Source organism: Natator depressus, chromosome 3 (genome assembly GCF_965152275.1).
Source record: "Natator depressus isolate rNatDep1 chromosome 3, rNatDep2.hap1, whole genome shotgun sequence".
Taxonomy (NCBI): domain Eukaryota; kingdom Metazoa; phylum Chordata; order Testudines; family Cheloniidae; genus Natator; species Natator depressus.
The window spans coordinates 178,672,814-178,686,876 of NC_134236.1; the positions used below are offsets into that span (position 1 = coordinate 178,672,814).

At 48.1% G+C, this 14,063-nt stretch overlaps 1 protein-coding gene across 1 annotated transcript in view; it reads left to right on the forward strand.

Moving 5' to 3' along the window:
* Positions 1-14,063, forward strand: part of PSME4 (proteasome activator subunit 4) — a 216,783-nt gene that overhangs the window by 55,241 nt on the left and 147,479 nt on the right. The window contains exons 7-9 of the mRNA XM_074949403.1: positions 2,516-2,579; positions 3,440-3,514; positions 8,303-8,425. Coding sequence (XP_074805504.1) covers positions 2,516-2,579; positions 3,440-3,514; positions 8,303-8,425 — 262 coding nt within the window. The remainder of the gene's footprint in view (positions 1-2,515; positions 2,580-3,439; positions 3,515-8,302; positions 8,426-14,063) is intronic.

Consider the following 14,063-nt stretch of genomic DNA (forward strand, 5'->3'; position numbering starts at 1 on the left):
TGAAGATGTCCTCAATGTAGCGCAAGTAGAATAGGGGCATTAGGGGACGAGAGCTGAGGAAGCGTTGTTCTAAGTCAGCCATAAAAATGTTGGCATACTGTGGGGCCATGCGGGTACCCATAGCAGTGCCGCTGATTTGAAGGTATACATTGTCCCCAAATGTGAAATAGTTATGGGTGAGGACAAAGTCACCAAGTTCAGCCACCAGGTTTGCCGTGACATTATCGGGGATAGTGTTCCTGACGGCTTGTAGTCCATCTTTGTGTGGAATGTTGGTGTAAAGGGCTTCTACATCCATAATAGCCAGGATGGTGTTTTCAGGAAGATCACTGATGGATTGTAGTTTCCTCAGGAAGTCAGTGGTGTCTCGAAGATAGCTGGGAGTGCTGGTAGCGTAGGGCCTGAGGAGGGAGTCTACATAGCCAGACAATCCTGCTGTCAGGGTGCCAATGCCTGAGATGATGGGGCGTCCAGGATTTCCAGGTTTATGGATCTTGGGTAGCAGATAGAATACCCCAGGTCGGGTTTCCAGGGGTGTGTCTGTGCGGATTTGTTCTTGTACCTTTTCAGGGAGTTTCTTGAGCAAATGGTGTAGTTTCTTTTGGTAACCCTCAGTGGGATCAGAGGGTAATGGCTTGTAGAAAGTGGTGTTGGAGAGCTGTCTAGCAGCCTCTTGTTCATATTCCGACCTATTCATGATGACGACAGCACCTTCTTTGTCAGCCTTTTTGATTATGATGTCAGAGTTGTTTCTGAGGCTGTGGATGGCATTGTGTTCTGCACGACTGAGGTTATGGGGCAAGTGATGCTGCTTTTCCACAATTTCAGCCCGTGCACATCGGCGGAAGCACTCTATGTAGAAGTCCAGTCTGTTGTTTCGACCTTCAGGAGGAGTCCACCCAGAATCCTTCTTTTTGTAGTGTTGGTAGGAAGGACGCTGTGGGTTAGTATGTTGTTCAGAGGTGTGTTGGAAATATTGTTTGAGTCGGAGGCGTGAAAAATAGGATTCTAGGTCACCACAGAACTGTATCATGTTCGTGGGGAAGGAGGGGCGGAAGGAGAGGCCCCGAGATAGGACAGATTCTTCTGCTGGGCTAAGAGTATAGTTGGATAGATTAACAATATTGCTGGGTGGGTTAAGGGAACCACTGTTGTGGACCCTTGTGGCTGAATTGGAATTAATTTGCAAACTGGATACAATTAACTTAGGCTTGAATAGAGACTGGGAGTGGATGGGTCATTACACAAAGTAAAACTATCCCCCCCTTAACCCCCCCCCCCCCACTGTTCCTCAGATGTTCTTATCCACTGCTGGAAATGGCCCACCTTGATTATCACTACAAAAGGTCCCGTCCCCCCATGCTCTCCTGCTGGTAATAGCTCACCTTAAGTGATCACTCTTGTTACAGTGTGTATGGTAACACCCATTGTTTCATGTTCTCTATGTATATAAATCTCCCCACTGTATTTTCCACTGAATGCATCTGATGAAGTGAGCTGTAGCTCACGAAAGCTTATGCTCAAATAAATTTGTTAGTCTCTAAGATTCCACAAGTACTCCTTTTCTTTTTGTCAAAGAAGGAAAGTTCTTGCTCTTGACACATCTGTGTTGACTATTACTTATCACCCTCTTATCCTCTAGGTGCTTACAAATTGATTGATAATTTGTTCCAGTATGTTTCCAGGTACTGAGAGTAGATTGACTGGTCTCTAATTCCCCAGCTCTTCCTTTTCCCCCTTTTTTATAGATAAGCAGTATGTTTGCACTTCTCCAGTTGTCTGGGACTTCACCCATCCCTATGAATTCTCAAAGATAATCTCTAGTAGTTTCCGGATTGCTTCAGCTAGTTCCTTAAATACCCTGGGATGTTTTTCATCAGCCCTGCTGATTTAAATACTTCTAATCTAATTGGGCTTGTGTAGAACTTAAAGGAGAGAATTAGAAAGGTTTCAGTAAAATGAAGGAATAAATAAGAGTTTAGGTGGAGGAATGGTGAAGCTTGTTTCCCAAGCTCTGAAAGAATATGGGATCAAGTCTGATGCCTATCATAGGTCTAGGACAATAGGGACAAATGTTAGACATTAGAATAGGAGGGTGGTACAAACTAGGTGCGATAGGTTCTTACTAGCAAGTATGCCAGTTGAGATGAAAATTAAGACAGAACAAGGAACTGGTGAGACTGAGGTAGGTAGAAGGAAGTGAAATACAGAGGTAAATTATTAACATAACTTTTACTAAACTTTACATTTAAAAGTTGGCCAGAAATGACGAGATGGTAAAGGAGGGAGGAGGAAAGAACGCCAAGGACTGAAGCTTGGGATGAAAGAACTAGTGGTAGGACAGTGACCATAGCCAGTCAGTAAGGGGGGAAAAAATACTTGGATTAGTGAAAGTGAGACCAGGAGAAAAGGTGCCTGAAACTGCCTAATGGAGTGGAGATGAAATGTGTGCCTGATGATGGAGGAGAGATTAGTGCAGTTCTGAAATGACTGGCTTGATTTCATTTTCTTGCAGGCTTTGGTTTGACGAATTTATAGGCCTCTGGTTTTCAGTTCAAAATCTTCCACAATGGGAGGGGGTGAGTGTTTACTTTTCCTAATCCTGTAGAATAGCGGTATATAAATAGAGTGAAATGTGCTTGTAAATAGACCTGAAATATTTCATAGAATCATCATAGAATACCAGGGTTGGAAGGGACCTCAGGAGGTCGTCTAGTCCAACCCCCTGCTCAAAGCAGGACCAATCCCCAATTTTTGCCCCAGATCCCAAATGGCTCCCTCAAGGATTGAACTCACAACCCTGGGTTTAGCAGGCCAATGCTCAAACCACTGAGCTATCCCTCCCCTGTTTAACTTGAACACTGTCACATCAAGTTCCATTTTTCCTCCCCTTTCTCTAATGTGGAGGAAAGAGGTGGTAATTTCATGACTTCCAACAAACTGTTGCTGATTGAGTAAACAACCCAGCAGTTTTGCTTGTTGGGCAGTTTGTAATTGCTCTCTCATGCATTTTCCAGACTACCAGTCAATCCTTATGGGGATGCAAAGGGCTATTGTGGTATAGTTTATAGTTCTATGAAATCCCACCACTATAACGGCATCCCATAGTTCAGTATCCCTAATATGAAAGAGATATGGGGGTGGAGGGGTGGAGTTTTTGTTTGTATTTTAGTCATGAATATTAAAAGAAGTAACAAGTGAGGTGGGGATCTCAGCGCAGGAAGTGTAATGATTTCTCAGATGTTTACATTAAGCTTCTTTAACTCCTTATTTATGCCCTGTGTGACATTGGTGAATGTGATCTTAAAATCTCTCTTGCTGAGGTGAACTGATATTTTGCCTCTGTTGCCACTGATGAAATGGGCGTCAAGTTCTTCTCTTAGAAATGTATGCTATGGAATATTGACCTGTTTTTTTGTTTCTCCTCCCCTCCCCCCAGCATCTAGTAAACCTTTTTGCTCGCTTGGCCACTGACAACATAGGGTACATAGACTGGGATCCATATGTACCAAAGGTAATATCTGTTATTTTTACAAGTGATATTGTTTACCCTGCAATAATATTACACTAACCCTGAAGATATATTTCAATGTAGGCAATACCAAACATAAATATTCTCTGTAGCCTCTGTTTTGGCCTCGTATAACATATTTTCAAGCTAGGTATGTGCAGCTGAAAATCTGAATTAACTCTCTGTGTATAGCTTTGGGAGTTGGCAGTCTTCATCAGTTGACTCAAAAGGGTATTACTATATTGCACCACCCACCTACTATATTGCAAACCCTTCACAATTATGCGTGTGAATAACTTTAAATGCACAAGTAATCCCACTTACTTGCAAGAATGAGACCAAGTATGGAACTGCTTTTGAATTAGTTGTTGCACAGCACAAACGCACTGAATCTCTGACTTTTGATTTCAAGCTGTTCATAGCATTTTAATATATTAAAATCTTCTGGTGTAAACCAGCTTTTGCCAACTTGAATCAGATTTTGATGTAGCATGCACATTTTCAAAAGTCCAAAGTTATTTTTGTTTCAAACAATTCCAAATTTGAGTTAATAAAGATATAGTGTAATAGTTTCTTTTTCTTTGTTGTCTCAGTGGTATGAACACTATAGAATTCAGGCCAGCGAGCTTCCTTGGAAATAGTCCAATTGGTACTGAGAAGGATCATATTAATGCCTTTGTGAGGCTAAGTGTAAGTTGTAAGAATACCAAAAAGTTGGAAAGAGACTATTTTGGCCAACATTTTTATGTCTCTTAAACTGCTGGCTCATATAGCCACCTGTCCCTTTTTACTGAGAAAACAAATGAAATTGTGTGATTCTGATACTTTTAGATACGGCTTGCTTCAGTTATTTTAGGGAATTCAGACTCAACTTTTTTCACTGGATATTAAACATACGAAATAAATCTCCAGACAGCCACTCCTCTCGTAACACAAGAACTAGGGGTCACCAAATGAAATTAATAGGCAGCAGGTTTTAAACAAACAAAAGGAAGTATTTTTCACACAACACAGTAAATCTTTGGAACTCCTTGCCAGAGGATGTTGTGAAGGCCAAGACTATAACAGGGTTTAAAAAGGAACTAGATAAGTTCATGGAGGATAGGTCCATCAATGGCTATTAACTAGGGTGGGCAGGATGGTGTCCCTAACCTCCGTTTGCTAGGAACTGGGGAATGGGCGACGGGATGGATCACTTGATGATCACCTGTTCTGTTCATTCCCTCTGGGGCACCTGGCATTGGTCACTGTCAGAAGACAGTATACTGGGCTAGATGGACCTCTGGTCTGACCCAGTATGGCCATTCTTATGTTCTTAGTTTCCTGACTTCTAAATGATCATCACTTAAATTTTCAATCCTTCATCGAGGGTAAATATTAACTTCATCAGTTTCCTCAGTAATTTGGGTGCTTTATTGCTGAAATTTGGTCTCTTATGAAAAGATTAAATCCAATTTCTCTCGTAATATAAATACTTGTTCTTCTTCGAGTGATGGTCCCTATGTGGTTTCCAATCCCGGGTGCTCATTCGCGCCATGCGCCAGAGCCAGAACTGCTCATAGTAGCGTCTGTTGACCCGAACATGCGTCAACCGCGTGGCTCATCCACAACTTTAAGAAGCCGTGTGGCTCAGTGCTGCTCCAGTTCCCTCTTACCTCTGCATGGCCAGAGTCGGAACCACTGTTCTTCGGTGCTCTTAGCTTGCTTTGGGACTCATACCAACGTCATATACTCAGTCAGCCCTCCCCATCCACTACCACCGTTTACAATGCTCCTTCAGATGCTCCCACTCCACTGGCCCCGCAGGTCCCCACCGGTGCCTTTTCATTGCCTGATGAAGTGCTCATTCCTCCCTCCGTCTCGCCTCCCATTGATCATGCCCAGAATCAGGCCCTCCTTCACCATATGGTCACTGCCCTCAACCTTCCTCATTTGGTGGTACAACCCATCCTCCATTCCTGGTGGGCATCCCATTTATGCCTCCGGTGCCATGCACGACCCTGACCACCGACACCTCCCTGGCAAGCTGGGGCACACATGTGGATGGACTCATGGCCAGGGCCTCTGGTTGCCCAGAGAGGCAAGAATGCACATCAACGTTCTTGAACTTCATGCCATTCACTTAGCCTGCTGAATGCTACTGCCACTCCTCTGCTTCTGCCATGTCCAACTGCTCTCAGACAACATGCAACAGTTGCCTATGTCAGCAAGTAGAGCGGGACACGTTCCCCCTCCCGCTGTGTGAAGGCCATCCTCCTCTGGAATTGGTGCCTCAAATATGACATCACTCTCCATGCTGTACATCTTCCTGGCACGAGCAACTCTCATGTCGACACCCTCAGTCTCTCCTTCCATGCCAACTATGAGTGCGAACTCTATGACCCCACACTCCGCTCTGTTCTTTGCCAGTGGGGTACACCTCACTAGGATTTCTTTGCCACAGCAGACAATCTCAAACTTCCTCCCTTCTGTTCCAGGGGAGCCCTCGGCCCAGGATCTCAGGGCGACGCCCTTCTCCTTCCTTGGACCACCGAACTCCACTGTGCCTTCCCGCCCATTCTCGTTTCCACAAGCCCTAAGCAAAATACAGTGGGATCAGGCGACCGTCATCCTTGTGGTCCCCGCTTGGCTTTGCCAATATCGCTTTACAGATCTCCTTCTCCTCTCCATCTGCCCCCCAATTCACCTTCCCAATCTCCTGACACAACCCATTGGCTGCATCTGACAACCCAACCCCAGCCCCCCCACGGGCTGGTATTTTGGATGGAGCTCGCGGATAGACGCGGCATGCTCTGCTCTGATTCCATCCACAACATCCCTACACACAGCAGGTGACGGCCCACTAGAGTTTGCTATCAGGCGAAATGGTGCTGCTTCACCATTTGGGTGTGTGACCATGGCTATTCCCTGGATGCTATCTCCATGCCTGTTGTCCTGGTCTACCTCCTCCACCTCCAGTACTCCGGCCTTGCCCACTCCTCCATTCATGAACACCTGGCGGCACTCAGTGCTTTTCTCCCCCCTGGTGAATGGCTTTTCCGTCTTCATTCACCCGACTACTGTCCGCTTCCTCCATGACCTTCTCAATGCCGTTTCTTCAATCTGCAAGCGGACCCCTACCTGGGACCTCAGTGTGGTCCTCTCCACCCTCACTAAGCTGCCCTTGGAATCTCTCGCCCCTTGCTCCCTGCCCACCTCTCCATGAAGGTGACCTTCTTGGTGGCCATTACCTCTGCACTATGCATCAGCGAACTGGCGGCCATGATGGTGGATCCTCCCTTCACTGTCTTGCACAAGGACAATGTCTCCCTCCACCTCCACCACAAATTCCTCCCCAAAGTGGCATCCCCATTCCACCTCAATCAATGCCCCGCCTTCTACCAGACACTTTAACCTCCCCATCTTCTACCCCAAACTATATACCTCCTCCAGACACCGTGTGCTTCGTTCCCTGGACATACATATGGCGCTGGCATTCTACCCTCAGCACACCTGCAGCTTCCGTACTTTCTTCTGCCTTTTCATTGCCATTGCCGACCGTTATTGGGGCCGCACGCTCTCTTCGCAACGCCTCTCTGGCTGGATTTGCTGCTGTATTGTGGACTGCTATACTCTCTCTCATGTTCTTTTGTTTTGCTTCCATCAAAAAAAAGTGGTGGGCCTTATTAATCTCTTGTTTATTAAATCCAGTGGGTTTGTCTTTAATTTCATATTCCTTTTTATGGTTCTGGAACTGCATTTTAATCATACTTGCCTGTTTTGGTTTTTTTTTCATTCAGACTTAACATTTCTTTGTTCTCCCATTTCTCTATTTTGCCTTATCCAAGATCCCCAAACACGTTGGTATGGTTTGAATCTCCATTATTAGCTGCAACACCTAGTTACCAACTATAAGGAGATGAATACAAGGACCCTTATGCCCTATCCTCAAGCTTCTGATGCAGAAGAAGTATGTGGGGATAGGACACTAAAGACTAACTTTCCTTCCATCTTCAAAAACTATAGGTGCATGTAAGAAGCTGCTGGCACTCATTTTCCCTCTCAAACCTATAACATCATCAAAAATATTGGAATAAAAATAAATAACTCCTTGTCTATGGTACCTTTTCTAACTGAAAAGAAGTTGTAGGTGGAGTGCCCCACAGCAATTCTTGGAAAACACTCTTGTTTACAGTATGCACAAATCATTTGGAATACTAGGTAGAAGTTTAAATTGTAATGATAACCAAACTATTGCAAAAAGAACAGGAGTATTTGTGACACCTTAGGGACTGACAAATTTATTTGAGCATAAGCTTTCGTGGGCTAAAACCCACTTCATTGGATGCATGCATGCCTTGGAAAATACAGTAGGAAGATATATATATATATATATACACACAGAACATGAAACAATGGATGTTATCATACACACTATAATGAGAGTGATCAGTTAAGGTGAGCTATTACCAGCAGAGGAGAGAAAAAACTATTGCATAATTTTTAACCTGATTTTAGTTCTCTAGTACCAGCAGTCTGAATCTCAGACTGCTGGGTGTTTAGTATCATGATAGTTCTCCTACAATCATGCATTTAAATGTATTTCACCTTTATGTGAAAACTGATTGGCTACTCGTAGTTACTGCAAGTTACTCTAAGACAATCACTAAATGCATATGTGATGTTTTGTTACTCGGATGTTTATTCTAGCAAATTAATAACAACTATGCAGGAACTGTTGCCCCATTACAAGTATTGTACAGAAACCTCTTATAAATAGTATTAAGTGATAATATTAACTTTTTTTAACAGATATTTACAAGGATTTTGAGAAGTTTGAATCTTCCAGTGGGAAGCGGTCAAGTTTTAGTTCCAAGATTCTTAACAAATGCTTATGATATAGGACATGCAGTAATGTGGATCACAGCCATGATGGTTAGTATTCTTTTTATATAGTACATTAAAAACTGGTAATGAAAAGCTCTGAACAGCTGTGTAGCTAAAATGATTAGAGTGTCTGGGTATTCAGCTTCAGCAGATGCTTATTTCTGAGGTTTTCTTTGACCAATGTTTATTTAAAGTAGTGCCTTACCGTAGGTTGGGGATGTGGAACATAAGGCTTATTTCAGGGCTGCTCTAAGTGGCACTTTGGAAATGAGCTGCCAGCTCATTGATTTAAAGTCCAATACAAGCATGAAGTTTGTCCACAGTGATGTTCTTCAGAGATGCTTTACAAACAGGATTCTCATTCTTGGGTCCTGAGATCCCACTGTGAGACAGGGAGAACTTCTGTAGCCAAAGGGTTTGGGCTTTTTTTTTTTTTTCTTCTTTCTGAGGTTCTGGTTGTGGTAATTGTCACTATCACTTTCCAGTCCCACTGGGTATTGTGTCCTTTATTTATACAAGTCCTTAGTTACGGAAAATTAGTTCTTAAGGATTCCATTCTAGGTGTGTATGTGCCCACATACATGGCCCTCGGAGTTTTTTGCCTTAGGGCCACATAGGGCTGACTGTGCCACCCACTAGAGTACCGCTGCATGAGCGCGGTATATCAGGGGCCGCTGGCCCTATGCCCTCTCAGTTCCTTCTTACTGCCTGTGGTGGTCAGTCAGAGCACCTTTTTTTTCTTAGCTAGAGCTAATGGTTGTCTGTCATTCTGAACTTCATGCCTTAAGGCTGTTGTATGTAGTTCGCTTTTGCTAGTGCTAAGTAGTTAAGTGCTCGTTAAGTGTTAGTTAGTTAGATCCCGAGGCGGGGCATGCCCGAGTCTCCCAGGTTTAAGCCCTGCTCGCACTGCAGCAGACCTATGCCTGTGAGTGACCCCCAGGGCAGCTTCCTTAAGTGCATGGGGAGTCACACATGAAGGGGCAGTTCTGCAGAAACTTTCGGCCCCGCACCCAGAGGGAGCAGGACATTGCCTCAGTTCTCTCCTGATGAAGTCCGCCCTCCGCCTGGCTTCCGAGCTGTCCAGGCAGGTAATGCCAAGTGCCTCGGCCTCCGTGCACCAGCACCAGGCCTCTCCTGGCACTGTTGGCCATCACCTCTGCCAAAGAAGAAGGCCAAGAAGCACTCCCTGGCACCGAGCAAGAAGGCCCAGGGGTCATCTACCAAGGGACCCAGACCTGCCCACCAAACTTCACCGGAGCCACGCGATCATGCCTCCCTGGTTGGGATGCCCTTAAAGGTCCATCACCGATTCCTGGGAGAAGTATGGTACCCGCACTGCTGCCTGCACCTTTGTCATCCCTGGCTCCCTCGGCGCAGAGAGAGCACAGGTCTCCACCTGCTCCGATGATGACCCCGCTGCCGCAGGACCCTGCTAAGGCTCCCCAAGAGGGCAAGCCTGCAGTTAAGACCCCTCAGGGGATAGGGGAACAACGCTGATTGCCGGACAGAAGGCATTGCTCTTTGCTGCTGCGTCGGGAATCCCAGGGCAGATCCTAATCGTGCCGCCGGTCACCCAGGCAAGCTTCCAGATCCCCTCGTCACTACTCTCCAGCATGGGATCGACGCTTTCCTTTCTATTCCCGGCACTGCTCGCTTTCTTGATGGTCGCATTGGTCCCAATCACCAGAATGGTGGGAATGTTCCTTGGTACCGGTCTCCCCGGCACCAATACCACTCTCCACGCTACAGTTACCTTTCAGTTATGCCTGGGCAACGATCACCAGTAGCCATGACCAGCGAACAAACGCAGATGTTGACGGCTCCTCCCTGGTCACCAGAAGAGGGTTCCTCCGGTACGGAGGGCCAGTTCAGCTGATTACCAAAGTCTCATTGGCATGATTGGGCACCAGAGCCCCCTCCCTCATCTGCAGGACCGCAATGGCAGCACAACCACTGGCCAGCACAGTGGTCTTATTGGAATGCATGGGGCATACCGGTTGTAATGGTGCCTCCTTCACAGCACTGCTCGGTGGCTGCAGCGGAACATTGGGTGGCAGCCCCACCAGCACCGGACCTGGTACTGGAAGCCCATTCTGAGGTCAGGGTGGAGGAACCTCTGCCCACCCCAAAGCCTCTTTCTCCGACTATGGTTGAGACCCCAGCACCCCCACTGTCTTTCCAGTCTTCCTCGTCATCCCCATATGAGGCGGTCGTGGGACCTTCCAGAACTAGCCCGCCGGGTGACTTCAAGCCTTTCTCCGGCACGTGGCCAAGCACTTGGGGCTCGAGGTACAGGAGATGGGGGAGCAGGAGGACACCCTCTTCAATGTCCTCTTGGCCTCTATGCTCGCCTGGGTCGCCCTGCATGAGAGGGTCCTCAATATAGCCAAGGCCTTGCAGCAAACCCCCTTCTCCATCCCGCCCACCTCGAAATGGGCTGAGAAAAAGTACTTTGTGCCTGCCAAGGGTTTCGAATACCTCTATGCCCACCCGCCCCCGGGCTTGCTGGTTGTATCTGCAACCAACAAAAAAGAAATGCAGGTCCCCACCTCCTTGACGTCCAAAAACAAAGAAGCTAAGAATCTTGATTTATTTGGGGGAGAGATTTATTCTACTGCCAGCCTGCAATTTTGGGTGGCGAACCATCAGGTCCTGCTGGGCCAGTACAATTTTAATCTCTGGGACGGTCTCAAAAAGTTCCAGGAATCCTTCCCTCAGGGTTTGGCCCAAGAGTTTGGCACTCTGGAGGAGGCTATGGCAGCAGTCAGATGCTCCCTGCAAATGGCATGGGATGCAGCGGATTTGTCGGCAAGAGTGGCCAAATTGGCAGTGGTCATGCGATGTAGTTCCTGGCTCCAGACGGCAGGCCTCTCCCAGGAGATGCAGGCCTCGATCCAGGACCTCCCCTTTGACAGAGTTGATTTGTTCTTGGATCAAACAGATGCCGGGCTGCACCGGTTGAAGGACACTACGGCTACCCTTCGCTCGTTGGGCATGCACATGCTGTAATCAGCCAGGAAGCCCTTCCAACCACCAGTGCCGCCAAGACCCTGGCAGCCTCATCAGGGACCTACAAGGAGAAGGGATGCTAGTTTTAGTAGTTGTCGCCCTTCTTCCTCCTGCTCGCCAGCCCAGCCTGGGGCAGCCAAACACCCAGGGGGCCAGAAGTGATCGTTTTGAGAGTGTGCCCAAGAGTGACGCCCCAGTCAGTTGACGATCCTACCCGCCTTTTCCGCAACCGCCTTTCCCCCTGCCACTCAGCCTGGTCATGGGTTATGTGGGACCACTGGGTTCTGGACATAGTGGCTTGGGGCTATACCCTGCAGTTCTTGGCTGCCCCTCCTTCCAGCTCTTCCCCCCCCACCATTTTCCCATCTCTTTTCAGAAACCCTTCTCATGAGCGATTCCTTGTTCAGGAGGTAGAGAAGCTCTTGGGCTTGGGGGCTGTGGAGAAGGTTCCTCGGGACATTGAACGAAGAGAATTCTATTCTCACTACTTCCTAATCCCAAAGGAGGTCTCAGGCCCTTCGTGGATCTGCATGGCCTCAACCAGTCTCTCAAGAAATTGAAGTTCCACATGGACTCCCTGGTCTCCATCATTCCTTCCCTGGATCCGGGGGGCTGGTACATTGCTCTCGACTTGAAGGACACTTACTTTCATGTCTCCATATTCCTGGGCCACAGGTGCTTCCTGCGTTTCATAGTGGCCGGGCGTCACTTCCAGTTCACAGCGTTACCCTTTGGCCTGTCTTTGGCCCCCAGGGTGCTCACAAGGTGAGTGACACTGGTAGTGGCTTACCTGAGACATCGCCAGGTCCAGATCTTCCCGTATCTCGACAGCTGGCTCATCAAGGGCAGGTCTCCGGAGCAGGTCCGATGGAGCCTCGAGCTGGTGTGGTTCACCTGCAATGATCTGGGCCTGTTAATAAACACAGAATAGTCCACGTTAATGCTGGCCCAACGCATAGAGTTTATTGGAGCGGTTCTTGACTCCACGCGAGCGAGGGCCTTTTTTCCGGAAGTGCACTTCCAAACCATGTAGGACTTGATTGCCCACGTGAAGAACCATCCGCTTACCACAGCTCACGACTAATGGGCCACGTGGCCGAGTGCACATACATGGTCAGCCATGCCCATCTTCATGTACGACCTCTGTAGGCATGGCTGGCCTTGCTCTCTATCCCCAGCAGGGATGTCCTGGACCGAGTGGTCATGGTGCCAAGCCACGTCTCTCTCATCCTTGGACTGGTGGCTGGATCCAAAGTCGGTGCGGCAGGTGGTTCCCTTCGTGACCCCGTCTCCGTCCCTTACCCTGGTTTCAGATGCATCTGACCTGGGCTGGGGAGCCCATCTGGACGAGCTCAACACCCAGGGCTGCTGGCTATACAGCGATCTGGGCCTTCATATGAATGTCATGGAGCTCAAAGCGGTTTGCCAGGCCTTCCAGGCATTCTTGTTCCACCTGAAGGGCAGGGTGGTGCAGGTTCTGATGGACAATACAGCTGCAATGTACTACATCAACAAGCAGGTTGGAGCCAGGTCTTCGGGCCTTTGTTGGGGAAGCGCTCAGCCTCTGGAACTTTTGTGTGTGACATGCCATTCATCTGGTAGTTGCCCACCTGCCCGGAGCCAAGAATAGCCTGGCAGATTGCCTCAGCAGGACCTTCTCGTCTCACCACAAATGGTAACTCCTTCTGGAAGTGGTCAGCCTGATCTTCCACAGGTCCAGGCAGAACAGGCAGTGCCACATGTTCTGTTCTCTGCGGGGCAGGGACAAAGCGTACATCAGCACCCAAAGTCAAATACCGCCTTCCCGCCAGTGCCGTTAATCCACAGAGTCCTGCTCAAGGTAAAGTAAGACAAAGTATTCTAATTGTCCCGATGTGGCCTCATCAGTACTGGTTCGCCATGCTGCTGAGTCTCTTGGCAGCCACCCCGCTGCAGATACCTCTTCGGCCAGATCTGCTGTCCCAGAACCACGGCAACCTGCTGCACCCGAACCTGGAGTCACTTGACTGCTTTGCTGCTGCTTGGTTGAGTGTGGACAAACGGGGGTGTTCCGCTGGTGTCCAGAAGGTCCTGCTGGGCAGCAGAAAACTGTCCACATACCTATGTGGTGAAGTGGAAGCGGTTCATGTGTTGGGTCTCAGACTGACACATTCGTGCGGAAGAGGCCCCTCTGCAGGACATCCTGGTTTATTTACTACCCCTTAAGCACAAGAGTCTGTCGCTAACTTTGATCAAGGTATACCTGGCAGCCATTTTGGCGTTCCACCCTCCACTTCAGGGCTGGTCGGTCTTCACCCATCCCATAACGGGAAGCTTCCTGAAGGGTTTGGAGCACCTTTACCCATATGTCCAAGATCCGGTCCCACCTTGGGATCTGAATCTTGTGCTGTTCATGCTCAGGGGTCCCCTCTTTGAACCCTTGGCTTCCTGCTCCCTTCTGCTTCTCTCCGGAAGGTCTCCTTCTTGGTCGCTATAATTGCAGCCCGTAGGGTGACCAAGATCAGGGTGCTTACATCAGACTATACAGACTTCTGTAAGGACAAGTCCAGCTGCATCCGCACCTAGCCTTTCTGCCCAAGGTCGTCTCCCAGTTCCTCACTGGTCAAGACATTTACTTACCAGTCCTTTGTCCAAAGCCTCATGCGAAGGATGAGGAGCTCAGGCTGCATGCCCTGGA